The sequence below is a fragment of the Procambarus clarkii genome, chromosome 38, assembly GCF_040958095.1.
Source record: "Procambarus clarkii isolate CNS0578487 chromosome 38, FALCON_Pclarkii_2.0, whole genome shotgun sequence".
NCBI classification, from domain to species: Eukaryota; Metazoa; Arthropoda; class Malacostraca; order Decapoda; family Cambaridae; genus Procambarus; species Procambarus clarkii.
In genome coordinates, this window is record NC_091187.1 from 14,448,746 (window position 1) to 14,464,887 (window position 16,142).

Below are 16,142 nucleotides of genomic sequence, written 5' to 3' on the forward strand. Positions count from 1 at the left end.
CCCAGACCTCAGGGGTTGAGCCCAGACCTCAGGGGTTGAGCCCAGCCTTCATGGGTTGAGCCCAGCCTTCAAGGGTTGAGCCCAGCCTTCAGGGATTGAACCCAGCCTTCAGGGGTTGAGCCCAGACCTCAGGGGTTGAGCCCAGCCTTCAAGGGTTGAGCCCAGCCTTCATGGGTTGAGCCCAGACCTCAGGGGTTGAGCCCAGACCTCAGGGGTTGAGCCCAGACCTCAGGGGTTGAGCCCAGACCTCAGGGGTTGAGCCCAGCCTTCAGGGGTTGAGCCCAGACCTCAGGGGTTGAGCCCAGACCTCAGGGGTTGAGCCCAGCCTTCATGGGTTGAGCCCAGCCTTCAAGGGTTGAGCCTAGCCTTCAGGGGTTGAGCCCAGCCTTCAGGGGTTGAGCCCAGACCTCAGGGGTTGAGCCCAGACCTCAGGGGTTGAGCCCAGACCTCAGGGGTTGAGCCCAGCCTTCATGGGTTGAGCCCAGCCTTCAAGGGTTGAGCCCAGCCTTCAGGGGTTGAGCCCAGCCTTCAGGGGTTGAGCCCAGACCTCAGGGGTTGAGCCCAGACCTCAGGGGTTGAGCCCAGACCTCAGGGGTTGAGCCCAGACCTCAAGGGTTGAGCCCAGCCTTCATGGGTTGAGACTAGGCTTCAGGGGTTGAGCTCAGCCTTCAAGGGTTGAGCCCAGCCTTCAGGGGTTGAGCCCAGGCTTCAGGGGTTGAGCCCAGCCTTCAGGGGTTGAGCCCAGCCTTCAGGGGTTGAGCCCAGCCTTCAGGGGTTGAGCCCAAGATCGTCTCAGGTAAAGGTGGTATTCCTTATCCGTCTATTTCTTAATATATCTTATTATTTGTTTTCCATTCTGGTCATTCTTTTCTATCATTCTCCCCCCCCCCCTTCCTTTATTCCTATCATTCTTTGTTACAAACTACTGTTGTTTTCTATCATTCTCCCCCCCCCTTCCTTTATTCCTATCATTCTTTGTTACAAACTACTGTTGTTTTCTATCATTCTCCCCCCCCCCTTCCTTATTCCTATCATTCTTTGTTACAAACTACTGTTGTTTTCTATCATTCTCCCCCCCCCTTCCTTTATTCCTATCATTCTTTGTTACAAACTACTGTTGTTTTCTATCATTCTCCCCCCCCCTTCCTTTATTCCTATCATTCTTTGTTACAAACTACTGTTGTTTTCTATCATTCTCCCCCCCTTCCTTTATTCCTATCATTCTTTGTTACAAACTACTGTTGTTTTCTATCATTCTCCCCCCCCCTTCCTTTATTCCTATCATTCTTTGTTACAAACTACTGTTGTTTTCTATCATTCTCCCCCCCCTTCCTTTATTCCTATCATTCTTTGTTACAAACTACTGTTGTTTTCTATCATTCTCCCCCCCCCTTCCTTTATTCCTATCATTCTTTGTTACAAACTACTGTTGTTTTCTATCATTCTCCCCCCCTTCCTTTATTCCTATCATTCTTTGTTACAAACTACTGTTGTTTTCTATCATTCTCCCCCCCCTTCCTTTATTCCTATCATTCTTTGTTACAAACTACTGTTGTTTTCTATTATTCTCCCCCCCCCTTCCTTTATTCCTATCATTCTTTGTTACAAACTACTGTTGTTTTCTATCATTCTCCCCCCCCTTCCTTTATTCCTATCATTCTTTGTTACAAACTACTGTTGTTTTCTATCATTCTCCCCCCTCCTTCCTTTATTCCTATCATTCTTTGTTACAAACTACTGTTGTTAGGAAGTAATATGTTGGAGTTATGTCTTGGGCTTGAACCTGCGTTCCTGGAGTGCGTTTTTATTGCGTTTCTGTTGTTCCTTTACCATATTTAGCACCTCTTCCTCTTCATTCACCTCCTCTCCCATTTTTACTTTTATTACTATACCTCTTCTTTATTCTTCTCTCCTCACTGTTTCCTTTCTCTTTTCTGAGACATATTCTCCTTTCTCTGTTACTTAGCTTCTCTTCCGTCTTTCTCATCCCCTCTCCCAATCCCACGCCCTCTCTCTCTCTCTCTCTCTCTCTCTCTCTCTCTCTCTCTCTCTCTCTCTCTCTCTCTCTCTCTCTCTCTCTCTCTCTCTCTCTCTCACCTCTCTCTCTCTCTCTCACCTCTCTCTCTCTCTCTCACCTCTCTCTCTCTCTCACCTCTCTCTCTCTCTCACCCCCCTCCCGCCCCCCCTCTCTCTCTCTCACCCCCCTCCCGCCCCCCTCTCTCACCCCCTCACTCCCCTCTCTCTCACCCCCTCACTCCCTCTCTCACCCACCCCCTCCCCCCTCTCTCTCACCTCGTGCTGGGAGATCTGAGCAGTAGCATCATCAAGTCGCTCCTGAGAGTTCTTCAGGAAGCCCCGGGTCTCCGCAGCCTCCCGCTCAGCCCTCTGCAGCGCCTCCTGCCGGAGAAGTTCAGATCAGCATCCTTCCCCTAAACACGGGGCTCAGGTCAACAAATCCACAGGGGCCGTGACGTAGGCTCGAACCCTCGTCACGGCCCTTGTGGATTTGTCCATTTGATGCATCACGCTATTGTGATTTCTGTGTGTAACAGAACTCAGGTCTTGTAATATATAAAAGGATTGGTAGGGAAGGATTGGTAGGAAAATCATCTTGAGATGATTTTCCCGGTTCTTGACTAGGCCTCCGTTTTGTTACACAATCCCCCAGGAAGCAGCCCGTAGCGGCTGTCTAACTCCCAGGTACCTATTTACTGCTAGGTCAATAGGTTTCATCAGAGGTGAAAGAAACTCTGTCCATTTGTTTCCGCCTCCACCGGGGATCGAACCCGGAAACGTTGGATTACGAATGCCAAATGTTGTCCACTCAGCTGTCAGGCCCCACAGCTGTGTAGAACGACTCAGGGTAGATTGTAGATTTAGGTCAAAATGTTTGGATGGTAGATAAAGTGATAGTATTTGTATAGCACATTAAGGTAGAATATTTGTAGTGAACGTAGTAGATAAGGTCAAATATTTGCTGGGTAGACATAAAGGTAGAGTATTTGTAGGGTATATGGTAGATAAAGGTAGAGTATTTGTTGGGTATATGGTAGATAAAGGTAGAGTATTTGTTGTGTATATGGTAGATAAAGGTAGAGTATTTGTAGGGTATATGGTAGATAAAGGTAGAGTATTTGTTAGGTATATGGTAGATAAAGGTAGAGTATTTGTTAGGTATATGGTAGATAAAGGTAGAGTATTTGTTAGGTATATGGTAGATAAAGGTAGAGTATTTGTTAGGTATATGGTAGATAAAGGTAGAGTATTTGTTAGGTATATGGTAGATAAAGGTAGAGTATTTGTTGTGTATATGGTAGATAAAGGTAGAGTATTTGTAGGGTATATGGTAGATAAAGGTAGAGTATTTGTTGGGTATATGGTAGATAAAGGTAGAGTATTTGTTGGGTATATGGTAGATAATATACGGTTTTATTTTCCCTATTTTATTAGTCTAATAGCCATCTAAGTCTTTCTTATTCGTGTCTTCATGATTCTAATTTATCTTCATTTTCTCTTCCTTTTTTTGCTCTCCCTTGTACTTATCCTTTCACCCTCCATATTCTCTCTCTCTTTCTTCCTTCTTTCTCATTATCTTTGTCTCTGTTTCTGTGTGTGTGTCTCTCTCTCCCTTCTCTCTGCTTGCTCTGTCTATCTGTCTGTCTGTCTGTCTCTCTTATCTCTGCTTGCTCTGCCTGTCTCTCTTATCTCTGCTTGCTCTGCCTGTCTCTCTTATCTCTGCTTGCTCTGCCTGTCTCTCTTATCTCTGCTTGCTCTGCCTGTCTCTCTTATCTCTGCTTGCTCTGCCTGTCTGTTTACTTTGTCTCTGTCTCTCACTTACCTGGAGTTCGAGGTTGTTGTCTTCCTTGGACTGGAGTTGTTGCTGCGCCTCCTGCAGGAGTGCCTCCTTCCTGGCACCCTCCTCCTCCATGGCTCTCATCCTCGTCTGCAACACACAACGGAACCACTAATGATATATGCTAGTTGTACGAGACAACATGATAACGTGTCTGTGCCAGTGCCACAGGCCCTTGACCGTTGCTGTCTTGACAGTTCCACCTGCCAGTTCGTTGGCCTTGACTGAGTCTGAGTTATCTGAAATTGATTGATTGATGAAGATTAAGCCACCCAAAAGGTGGCACGGGCATGAATAGCCCGTAAGTGGTGGCCCTTTTGAGCCATTACCAGTATCAAGAGCTGATACTGGAGATCTGTGGAGGTGCGACTGCACCCTGCGTGACGGGAGATGTCTCCCGTGGACTGAGTAGTATCTGAAATGTTGAGTCGTCTCCTATAGCTTTACGGGCTATTCATGCCCGTGCCACCTCTTGGGTGGCTTAATCTTCATCAATCAATCTTATAAATTCTCCATTTGTGGTCTCAGAGAACCTCTATTGCACTCTCCCTTCCTCAAAAGATGGTCTCTTGTTTAGCTAAACGAACTCTGGGGTACAGTTCCTGAACCCATTATATGCCTCTGTATCCCCTTCTTCCACCACCGCCCACTGGGGTATGGGGTGCATAATAAAGAAATTGAATTCAATTGTTGCCTCAGTGGCCAGGATTTGTTGCTGAGGTTAGTCAGGATTTGTTGCTGAGGTTAGTCAGGATTTGTTGCTGAGGTTAGTCAGGATTTGTTGCTGAGGTTAGTCAGGATTAGTGGTAGGGTTGACGTCCTCTGAGAGGGATTACTTCTTAGCACAAAAATTAACTATGGTTGTAGTGGGGGGGGGGGGTATTGTATGGGTCTAATAATATAAGCGAGTCTAAAATAATTACTGAAATACTCATTTATTATTAATTGTATTATTATTCATTTAATAATGATATAATTCATATTGTTACTGTTAACGATTTTTGTTATAATTATTGTTAAGTTATATCAGTCTTATGTTGTCATTATTGTTTATTTAACAATGTCACTATATTTATTAATATCAATATTATGCACGAATAATTCGAAGGCAGCATCAGGCCACGAACATAACTATTTATGAACACATACATGAATGTTCTCTATATAAATTAATATGTATATATTAATGTATATAGAGGAATGATATACATGAATGATATACATTCATGTATATCATGACGATATACATGAATGTTCTCTATCAACTACACTGACACACAGCACAAAACACTACATATGATTCTTGATGAACACCAAGAACACTTGGTGATGAACAAACCAAAGCAGGAACAAGAAACATGTTCACTCCCTTGACGGGTCTCTCTACATAAGAACAGAAGGAGAACAGAGACATGTTCACTCCCTTGACAAGTCTATCTACATAAGAACAGAAGGAGAACAGAGACATGTTCACTCCCTTGACAAGTCTATCTACATAAGAACAGAAGGAGAACAGAGACATGTTCACTCCCTTGACAAGTCTATCTACATAAGAACAGAAGGAGAACAGAGACATGTTCACTCCCGTGACAAGTCTATCTACATAAGAACAGAAGGAGAACAGAGACATGTTCACTCCCTTAAAAAGTCTTTCCACATAAGAACAAAAGAACAAATGGCATCATTACTCCCTCCATATAATCAGTCTCTTATCACAAATAAACATTAAAATATTTTAGCTACAAGGCGCACAAAATATAATAACATCTTCTTCAACACCACAACAATAACATCCTATTTTGAGAAGCTAATAAGAAACAAAAGCATCCCATTGAAGGGTCAAACACAAGGGTGGGACCTTCTTGAAGTCTTTAGCTGCGTACCTCCGACTTCGTGGTCTTCTCCTTGGAGGACTCGTACCTCTCGCTAAGCTTCTCGTAGTCAGCCTCAGACTTCGCTTGCAGGGCCCTCTGGCTCGAAACTAATTTCTGACGTAAGTACACTTAACGTCAGTTGAGAATGATGCTTATATCTTTACTATTCCTTTTACCCCTATTGCGTATTATGCGTTTCTTAGTTGTTTTTAAAAAAATGTAACTGATAATATATAAAACTTTTAGACTTTTGTTTGTGTGTGTGTGTGTTTGTGTGTACTCACCTAGTTGTGTTTGCGGGGCTTGAGCTCTGGCTCTTTGGTCCCGCCTCTCAACCGTCAATCAACAGGTGTACAGGTTCCTGAGCCTATTGGGCTCTATCATATCTACACTTGAAACTGTGTATGGAGTCAGCCTCCACCACATTGCTTCCTAATGCATTCCATTTGTCAACCACTCTGACACTAAAAAAGTTCTTTCTAAGATATCTGTGGCTCATTTGAACACTTAGTTTCCACCTGTGTCCCTTGTGTTAAATAGCCTGTCTTTATCTACCCTGTCGATTCCCTTGAGAATCTTGAATGTGGTGATCATGTCCCCCCTAACTCCTCTGTCTTCCAACGAAGTGAGGTTTAATTCCCGTAGTCTCTCCTCGTAGCTCATACCTCTCAGCTCGGGTACTAGTCTGGTGGCAAACCTTTGTGTGTGTGTGTATGTGTGTGTGTGTGTGTGTGTGTGTGTGTGTGTGTGTGTGTGTGTGTGTGTGTGTGTGTGTGTGTGTGTGTGTGTGTGTGTGTGTGTGTGTGTATGTGTGTGTGTGTGTGTGTGTGTGTGTGTGTGTGTGTGTGTGTGTGTGTATGTGTGTGTGTGTGTGTGTATTAGGTTTAAAATGATGATCTAGGGTGATGGTTACTGAGTCATGTTTGTATATCCTTATTCTATGTGTAATTCGTTACTTTGATTTGATTATTCGATGATCAATACTTAAAGGAACATAGAAACCAAAGTTGTATTAAAGTGGTTGTCATACCTGCAGTTGCTCGATCTGGCCGCTGAATTCCTTGGTGGCAGCGTTGACAGCTTCCAGCTCGGCTCTGGCTTGGACCACCTCTTGCTCCAGCGTGGACCCTCTTATCTGTGGTGAGACGCAACAGGCATGTGGACAGCGTGGGGAGGGGGGGGGGCACATGATACAACAATGATGGGTAGCTTGGTGGGCACAAGAGGAGAAGAGCAGTATAATGATCCTTACGGTACTATACGCTCTATAAGCTCTAGCGTATGGCACTAGCTATCCCTCTAACTAGTGTTCTTGCATCAGGGTTTAGTTGGAAGAGTTCTTCTCCGAAAGTCATGTTCTTTTTCGAGATGAAGAAAAAGAAGTAAATAACTATAGAATGTATTACACTTATTATAAAATTGCACAACGTTTCGAACCTACATGGTTCATTCTCAAGTGATAAGAAAATACGCTGTTGTTGTTGTTGTTATCGATTCAGCTACTCGGAACAAGTTCCAAGTAGCACGGGCTATGGTGAGCCCGTAACTTACCTGGCACAGGAGCGGGGCAAGTAGCACGGGCTATGGTGAGCCCGTAACTTACCTGGCACAGGAGCGGGGCAAGTAGCACGGGCTATGGTGAGCCCGTAACTTACCTGGCACAGGAGCGGGGCAAGTAGCACGGGCTATGGTGAGCCCGTAGTGGACTTACCTGGCACAGGAGCGGGGCAAGTAGCACGGGCTATGGTGAGCCCGTAGTGGACTTACCTGGCACAGGAGCGGGGGCAAGTAGCACGGGCTATGGTGAGCCCGTAGTGGACTTACCAGGCACAGGAGCGGGGCAAGTAGCACGGGCTATGGTGAGCCCGTAACTTACCTGGCACAGGAGCGGGGCAAGTAGCACGGGCTATGGTGAGCCCGTAGTGGACTTACCTGGCACAGGAGCGGGGCAAGTAGCACGGGCTATGGTGAGCCCGTAGTGGACTTACCTGGCACAGGAGCGGGGCAAGTAACACGGGCTATGGTGAGCCCGTAGTGAACTTACCTGGCACAGGAGCGGGGCAAGTAGCACGGGCTATGGTGAGCCCGTAGTGAACTTACCTGGCACAGGAGCGGGGCAAGTAGCACGGGCTATGGTGAGCCCGTAGTGGACTTACCTGGCACAGGAGCGGGGCTGTGTGAAGAAAATACAAAGCGCGTTAGATTTATACCAGTACGGGGTCAGGGACTGGTATAAATAGGGGATGAACTATATACAATGATTAATCAGGTGTAATTGGCCTGTTATGTTGAGCAGTGTCTTCTATGTTGGCATCGTTATGTTCTGGTCTTGTCCTTACTCTCATGGTGGGTAGAGTAAATAGTTCCGTGATTTGGGTATTCATGGTAGGTTGTTCTATTTTTATGTGGATTGCTTCAAGAATTTGTAATCTTACATCTTGGGTTTAGTCTACTATACAAGTGTTTTTATTCAACATTTCTCTTGTTAGAGTAATGTCATGGGCTTGTCTCATGTGATTCCTAGGGGCACCAGATTGAAGATGGCATGTCAAACGCCTCGTCAGCTTGGTCGACGTCATACCTATGTACTTAGATTGAAGGTTACATCCTTCGTGGGGGCAAGTGTACATGTATACAACGTTTGACTGCTGTAGAGGGTTCTCCGTCGGCTTCGGGCTGTTTTTGATAAGGAGTTCGGAAGTCTTCTTGGTTTTGTAGAATATTATCAGGTTTATGTTTTGGTTAGGAGTAGTGCTTTTTACTCCTTTACGGATTATTTCTTTCATTATTCTTTCCTCTTTTATATGTTCACTGTGCATGGTTGATTTGTAATATAATTTTATTGGGGGTGTTGTGGTTTCTGTTCTTGGTTCAGGATTATACCAACGGTCCAAGTGTCTTCTTATAACAGCGTTTATTTCCGTGTTGCTATATCCGTTGTTCACCAATACCTGAGTTATTCTTTCAAACTCTCTACTCACGTTGCTCCATTCAGAGCAGTGGGTAAGCGCTCGACGAATATAAGCATTGAGAACACTGGCTTTGTATCTTTGGGGGCACTCACTTCTACCGTTCAGGCATAATCCTATGTTGGTGGGCTTAGTATATAAGCTGGTGCTTAAAGAGGTTCCTGTTTTTGTTATTAGTACATCCAAGAATGGCAGACTGTTATTTTCACTATTTTCATGTGTAAATCGGAGTACTGACTCTCTCTCTAGATGGCTTTTTAGATCAATTACTTCATCTGAGTCTTTTACTATTACGAATATGTCATCTACATAACGGCAGTATACAGTTGGTTTTTGTCTGCTACTGAAGACCCTGTCTCCGATGGTTCCCATATAAAAATTAGCAAATAAAACTCCTAAGGGGGAGCCCATTGCTACTCCGTCTATTTGTAGATACATGTCTCCTTGTGGACTGATGAAAGGGGCTTCCTTTGTACATGCTTCGAGAAGACTCTTCAAGTGTGGCTCAGGTATGTCTAATTTGGGGGTGCTCTCGTCTCTGTATACTCTTTTCATCAGTTCGTAAGGGGACATGTATCTACAAGTAGACGGAGTAGCAATGGGCTCCCCCTTAGGAGTGTTATTACAGAATTAGTTAATACAGAATATGTTGTCATATTCAATGAGACACACACACAAACACAAACGTGTGTGTGTGTGTGTGTGTGTGTGTGTGTGTGTGTGTGTGTGTGTGTGTGTGTGTGTGTGTGTGTGTGTGTGTGTGTGATTAACACCAACCTGATATTCGTTTGACGTGCGGGCTTGTTTGGCAAGGTTTTCTTCAGAACGGATTACTGCCTCCTGGGGAGAGACATCTATTAGTCGTGTGGCGGCTGAAGAGGTATATAATTATTATTATTATTATTATTATTATTATTATTATTATTATTATTATTACACAGAGAGTAGTCAAACTAATGTGATGTGTCAATGAGAAAATCCGTAGGAGGGTTCGAACCTATGTGTCAATTTACGTCTCTCCTCTCTCCTATATTTCTTATGTTCTTAACTCGAGAAGTAAATGACCTCTGGATAGTTCATTTGTTCAATTTCTTCTCATGTGAAGAACATAAGCAATATAAAGATTACTACTAAAATGATTACGCTTACCCTGTTGTGATTTATTGTTTCAGTAAACTATGTTTACAAAATATATATATATATATATATATATATATATATATATATATATATATATATATATATATATATATATATATATATATATATATATATATATATATATGCGAACAAGCCAGAATGGTCCCCTGGACAATATGCAACTGAAAACTCACACCCCAGAAGTGACTCGAACCCATACTCCCAGAAGCAACGCAACTGGTATGTACAAGATGCCTTAATCCACTTGACCATCACGACCGGACATAATGAGGTGATAGCCGAGGCTATTTGAACCACCCCACCGCCGGCACTCGGATAGTTATCTTGGGCATAGCATTTTACCAAATCACCTCATTCTTAGGGGCACACGTGAGGAACACAAATGCGAACAAGCCAGAATGGTCCCCTGGACAATATGCAACTGAAAACTCACACCCCAGAAGTGACTCGAACCCATACTCCCAGAAGCAACGCAACTGGTAAGTACAAGATGCCTTAATCCACTTGACCATCACGACCGGACATAATGAGGTGATAGCCGAGGCTATTTGAACCACCCCACCGCCGGCACTCGGATAGTTATCTTGGGCATAGCATTTTACCAAATCACCTCATTCTTAGGGGCACACGTGAGGAACACAAATGCGAACAAGCCAGAATGGTCCCCTGGACAATATGCAACTGAAAACTCACACCCCAGAAGTGACTCGAACCCATACTCCCAGAAGCAACGCAACTGGTATGTACAAGATGCCTTAATCCACTTGACCATCACGACCGGACATAATGAGGTGATAGCCGAGGCTATTTGAACCACCCCACCGCCGGCACTCGGAACTGGTTCGTTACCAGTTGCGTTGCTTCTGGGAGTATGGGTTCGAGTCACTTCTGGGGTGTGAGTTTTCAGTTGCATATTGTCCAGGGGACCATTCTGGCTTGTTCGCATTTGTGTTCCTCACGTGTGCCCCTAAGAATGAGGTGATTTGGTAAAATGCTATGCCCAAGATAACTATCCGAGTGCCGGCGGTGGGGTGGTTCAAATAGCCTCGGCTATCACCTCATTATGTCCGGTCGTGATGGTCAAGTGGATTAAGGCATCTTGTACATACCAGTTGCGTTGCTTCTGGGAGTATGGGTTCGAGTCACTTCTGGGGTGTGAGTTTTCAGTTATATATATATATATATATATATATATATATATATATATATATATATATATATATATATATATATGTAAGTTTTCGTTCGTTCAAAAAAGCTAATTTCCGAAACCTTTTACCGATTGCATTGAAATTTTGACACAATGTTACATTCAAATACGTTCGTGTTTTTATATACCTACTATATACATGCCACACCTGTGACGCGTAATTTTTTTTTTAAACAGCACCGTCTGTTGGACGTAGAGCAACACATGCTGTAATCTCCTAAAGTTCTTCACCAATTGGTTTGAAATTTTAACACAAAGTTCCATTCGAATACGAGCATGTTTGTATATACATACTAAATAGATGCCACACCTGTGACAGGTAAAAACATGCTTTTTTTTTTTAATCGGCGCCATCTGTTGCACGTAAATGTAACACACGCTAAACCTAACATGTTACAATTTCATTTCAATGTTTCCGATTGCATTGATAAATTAAATTTTTAAAGATTTCAATTTGTTTTCATTTTGATTAAATTATTTTGTGTGACATTGCGTTGGAATTGAGCTGTGTTGTTTACCATACCGTTCATTTTGTGTGTATAGTTTATTGTTTTTTTGGTTTTTTTTTTCATTGTTTTTATTTCGTTTTTTAACTTTTCTTTTTAATTTTCAGTGATGAGAACATCAGATCATTTAGGAACGCATCGCATATATATATATATATATATATATATATATATATATATATATATATATATATATATATATATATATATATATATTTATATATATAATTATGTGTTTCAAATATATACATATAGCATGCATATAAATATATATAATAATTACATATAACATGCACATACATATGTATAATAATTACATATAACACTGTGTAACAATTTTTGTATTTTTTCCTAGGTGGTAAGTGTTATTCCCGTCAAATTTACAATTGAGAGGCAGAACCGAAGAGCCGAAGCTCAGCCCTTGCAAGCACAACAAGGCGAGTTCACCTAGGTGAGTACAGTATAAAAATTTGTGTTCCTTTAAAGTAATTAATATTTGGCTGTTTGTATCTGTAAAGGGAAGAGAACTATCATGAGAAATCGCCAAGCCATTACGACTATATAGCCCTTGGAAGGGGTCAGGATAAGGATTTGGGATGGGACGGGGGGAAAGGAATGGTGCCCAACCACTTGTGGACGGTCGGGGATTGAACGCCGACCTGCATATGAAGTAGTTTGAAGGTTGCCAACGCCTTATCTTCAGCTGTAACACATTGCTTCATAAGTCTCCAGCTTTTAAGGCTGGAGACTTATGAAGACATCTTCCCTGAAGACATCTTCCCTGAAGACATCTTCCCATCAAGACATCTTCCCTGAAGACATCTTCCCATCAAAACATCTTCCCTGAAGACATCTTCCCATCAAGACATCTTCCCATCAAGACATCTTCCCATCAAGACATCTTCCCTCAACTGTCATGGAGCCCTGCCAGTTTGTAGCTCAGAATTCGTTGATGAAGAAATGACCCAAATATATGAAACTTTGGCAAAGTTCAAAAGTGGTCTTAGACTCTTCGTTGCGCCAGACAAAAGGAACGTTTTATAATCACAAACTTAAGACAATCCATGACTTAAAAATAATCACTCGTGTTACCGTATTCTAAAGGGTAAACTTTCCCTGGCTTTTGGGATCTTCAATGTCAAGCTAGTTTAAAAAATTATAATTCAGAAATTGTTATTTTAATTAATACTCGAGTGCCACTTCAGCAAGATGTGTGTGTATTCGATCCGTTGCAAAGTCTGTGACTTGAAATACATTGGACAGATGGCGCAGAATAAACTCATAACACGCGTCTGCCAACATTAATATTTGATAAGGCCTGGATGACAATCTACTGCAGCGTTCCTCAATGTTAGCCAATCATACTTATCAATCATACATACATACAATCATACATACCAATCATACTTTCGCTTGGAACGTCTCAAAAAATATAGTCTATTGCGGGTCACCGAGTTATTGTCACACAAAGACCTACAACAGCCTGAAACGTAATCACATAATTACGTTTAGGACGTAATTATCGTTTAATTTCTAGGACGGACGGAAACGTCATTCATTTCCTTTCATATCATATGGTTGGCTTATTTGTTTTCAGTTTATCTTTGATTTGATTAATTTAATTCAATGGAACGTGACGAATAAGCTTTTATAACGCTGAAGTTGATGCATTCTAAATTTAAACTCGATTTAGAACGCAATATTGCTATACGATCTGTAAAGGGAAGATCATTCTGATCTGTAAATCACACATACACAAACAGCCTGTTGGACCAAGTTATCACAAGTCGAGCCTGCCTCCAAGCTGGACTCTGGGCCTAGAAGTTTTGCAACACTCACCAGGTAAACTCCAGGTAAACACACACACACACACACACACACACACACACACACACACACACACACACACACACACACACACACACACACACACACACAAATCTAGAACATAAACACTACCTAAAAAAATTCTGAAGGTAATTAAAATGAAAATGTATACAGCAAGAGCCATAACTTTAATATATACACATAGTTAAAATTGCAGATGTGGATATTGAACTGTTTTTGAGACAGCGCAGGATAAAAAATGACTAGCACGCCTGTGAACGGTCGCGTTTAGAAAGTTGGGACACGTTCCGTCTACTAGTTTGTGTGTCACACATCATAGCTGAGGAGCTTCAGAATGAAAAAATTGTCTCCTCAAACGGCTACAAAGTTCCCTAAGTGACCGCAAGGTTCCCTAAGTGACCACAAGGTTCCCTAAGTGACCACTGGGTTCCCTAAGCGACCACATGGTTCCCTAAGTGACCACAAGGTTCCCTAAGTGACCACAAGGTTCCCTAAGTGACCACAAGGTTCCCTAAGTGACCACAAGGTTCCCTAAGTGACCACAAGGTTCCCTAAGTGACCACAAGGTTCCCTAAGTGGCCACAAGGTTCCCTAAGTGACCACAAGGTTCCCTAAGTGACCACAAGGTTCCCTAAGTGACCACAGGGTTCCCTAAGTGACCACAGGGTTCCCTAAGTAACCACAAGGTTCCCTAAGTGACCACATGGTTCCCTAAGTGACCACAGGGTTCCCTAAGTGACCACAAGGTTCCCTAAGTGACCACAAGGTTCCCTAAGTAACCACAGGGTTCCCTAAGTGACCACAGGGTTCCCTAAACGACCACAGGGTTCCCTAAGTGACCACAAGGTTCCCTAAGTAACCACAGGGTTCCCTAAGTGACCACAAGGTTCCCTAAGTGACCCCAAGGTTCCCTAAGTGACCACAAGGTTCCCTAAGTGGCTACAGGGTTCTCTAAACGACCACATGGTTCCCTAAACGACCACATGGTTCCCTAAGTGACCACAAGGTTCCCTAAGTGGCTACAGGGTTCCCTAAACGACCACATGGTTCCCTAAACGACCACATGGTTCCCTAAACGACCACAGGGTTCCCTAAACGACCACAAGGTTCCCTAAACGACCACAGGGTTCCCTAAGTGACCACAGGGTTCCCTAAGTGACCACAAGGTTCCCTAAACGACCGCAAGGTTACCTAAACTACCACAAGGTTCTCCAAACGACCGCAAGGTGTAATCACGTCAGAAGACCTTATCCTTAAGGAACACAAACAAGTATATCCGTCGCCACTGCATGACAAATGCCAGGTTGGATAACAAGAACCTGTCAAACAAGAGATTCCACACCAATGTTGATACTCTTCAAGACGCTAGTACTCTCTGAAGAGTGGAATATTGTTGCACAATGACAGCCCTTTCAAAGCTGGAGAACTCGCTGAATTGGAGAGCGTGCAGGGGTCCTATACTGTTAGAATCCACTCAGTAAAACATCTAAACTACTGGGACCAATTGAAATGCCTAAATCTGTATTCTCTTGAGCGCAGGCGGGAGAGATACATAATAATTTACACATGGAAAATAGTAGAGGGGCTGGTCCCAAACCTGCACATCGCAGAAATAACATCACATGAGACCAGGAGGCATGGCAGGATGTGCAGAATACCCCCGTTGAAGTGCAGAGATGCAACAGGTACTCTGAGAGAGAACTATCAACATCAGAGGCCCGAGACTGTTCAACACGCTTCCACTATACATATGGGACATAACTGGCCGACCCCTCACAGTGTTCAACAGAGAACTATCAACACCAGAGGCCCGAGACTGTTCAACACGCTTTCACTACACATAAGGGACATAACTGGCCGACTCCTCACAGTGTTCAAGAGAGAACTTGACAAGCACCTCCAAAGGATACCTGATCAACCAGGCTGTGATTCAAGCGTCAGGCTGCGAGCAGCCCCGTCCAACAGCCTGGTTGACCAGCCCAGCAACTAGGAGGCCTAGTCAGCGACCGAGCCTACTTGTTGAGGGGTCTGGAAACTTTCGGGTGTTTTCCCAAATGAGCATAAGGTTTCGCAAACGACCAAAAGGTTCCCAAAACGACTTCAAGTTTCCTCAAACGACTTGAAGGTTTCCCAAACGTCCACAAGAATCACCAAACTACTACAAGGTCCCTAAGCAAATCCAAGGCTCCCCAAACTGCTCCCCAAGCGATCACAAGGCGCTATATACTGCCCAATTTCAACCATAAGATCCTCCCTACGACCTACGCAAGCCTCGTGTCATGCACGAAGAGCACTTAAGATATCGTCAGGAAAACATATTTTGAAAAATACAAAAAGTTTCCCCGGTACGACCTCGTAAATATGGGAAAAAAATCTAATGCAAGGAATTAAATTTACGAAGAAAACCAATATTTTAGGCTTCCTAGAGTCACCCATATCCCGTTTTTTATTAGGTTTCATTTCAGTTTTTATTGATTTTATTTTTATCGTTAAATTGCCTCGGAGCTCCATTTTTTTTTCTACCACAGACGTGGCCTTCAGGCCAATATCCACCTAACCAATTGGTCAACTAACCAGATATCCAACCAAGTGATCATTCAGTCAATTAACCAGCCAATCAACCGTCGTGCGACCAATCAACCAAGCAACACGCTATCTACCGACCACTTAACCACCCAACCACCAATCAACCAATCAACGAATGGGAAATGGACCCGCGAA

At 43.3% G+C, this 16,142-nt stretch overlaps 1 protein-coding gene across 5 annotated transcripts in view; it reads right to left on the bottom strand.

Moving 5' to 3' along the window:
• LOC123771941 (trichohyalin) overlaps window positions 1-16,142 on the bottom strand; it is an 83,794-nt gene that overhangs the window by 41,531 nt on the left and 26,121 nt on the right. For 2 of the 5 annotated variants that reach the window (XR_011230822.1, XM_069337757.1), the window contains exons 4-8: window positions 9,474-9,536; window positions 6,758-6,862; window positions 5,737-5,841; window positions 3,839-3,943; window positions 2,293-2,397 (exon numbers count right to left, since the gene is read on the bottom strand). Coding sequence is in view for 4 of the 5 variants with exons in the window: in XM_069337757.1 (XP_069193858.1) it covers window positions 2,293-2,397; window positions 3,839-3,943; window positions 5,737-5,841; window positions 6,758-6,862; window positions 9,474-9,536 (483 nt within the window). In the remaining variant the exon portion in view is untranslated. The remainder of the gene's footprint in view (window positions 1-2,292; window positions 2,398-3,838; window positions 3,944-5,736; window positions 5,842-6,757; window positions 6,863-9,473; window positions 9,537-16,142) is intronic. The other 3 variants (XM_069337758.1, XM_069337759.1, XM_069337760.1) reach the window with 3 other exon arrangements.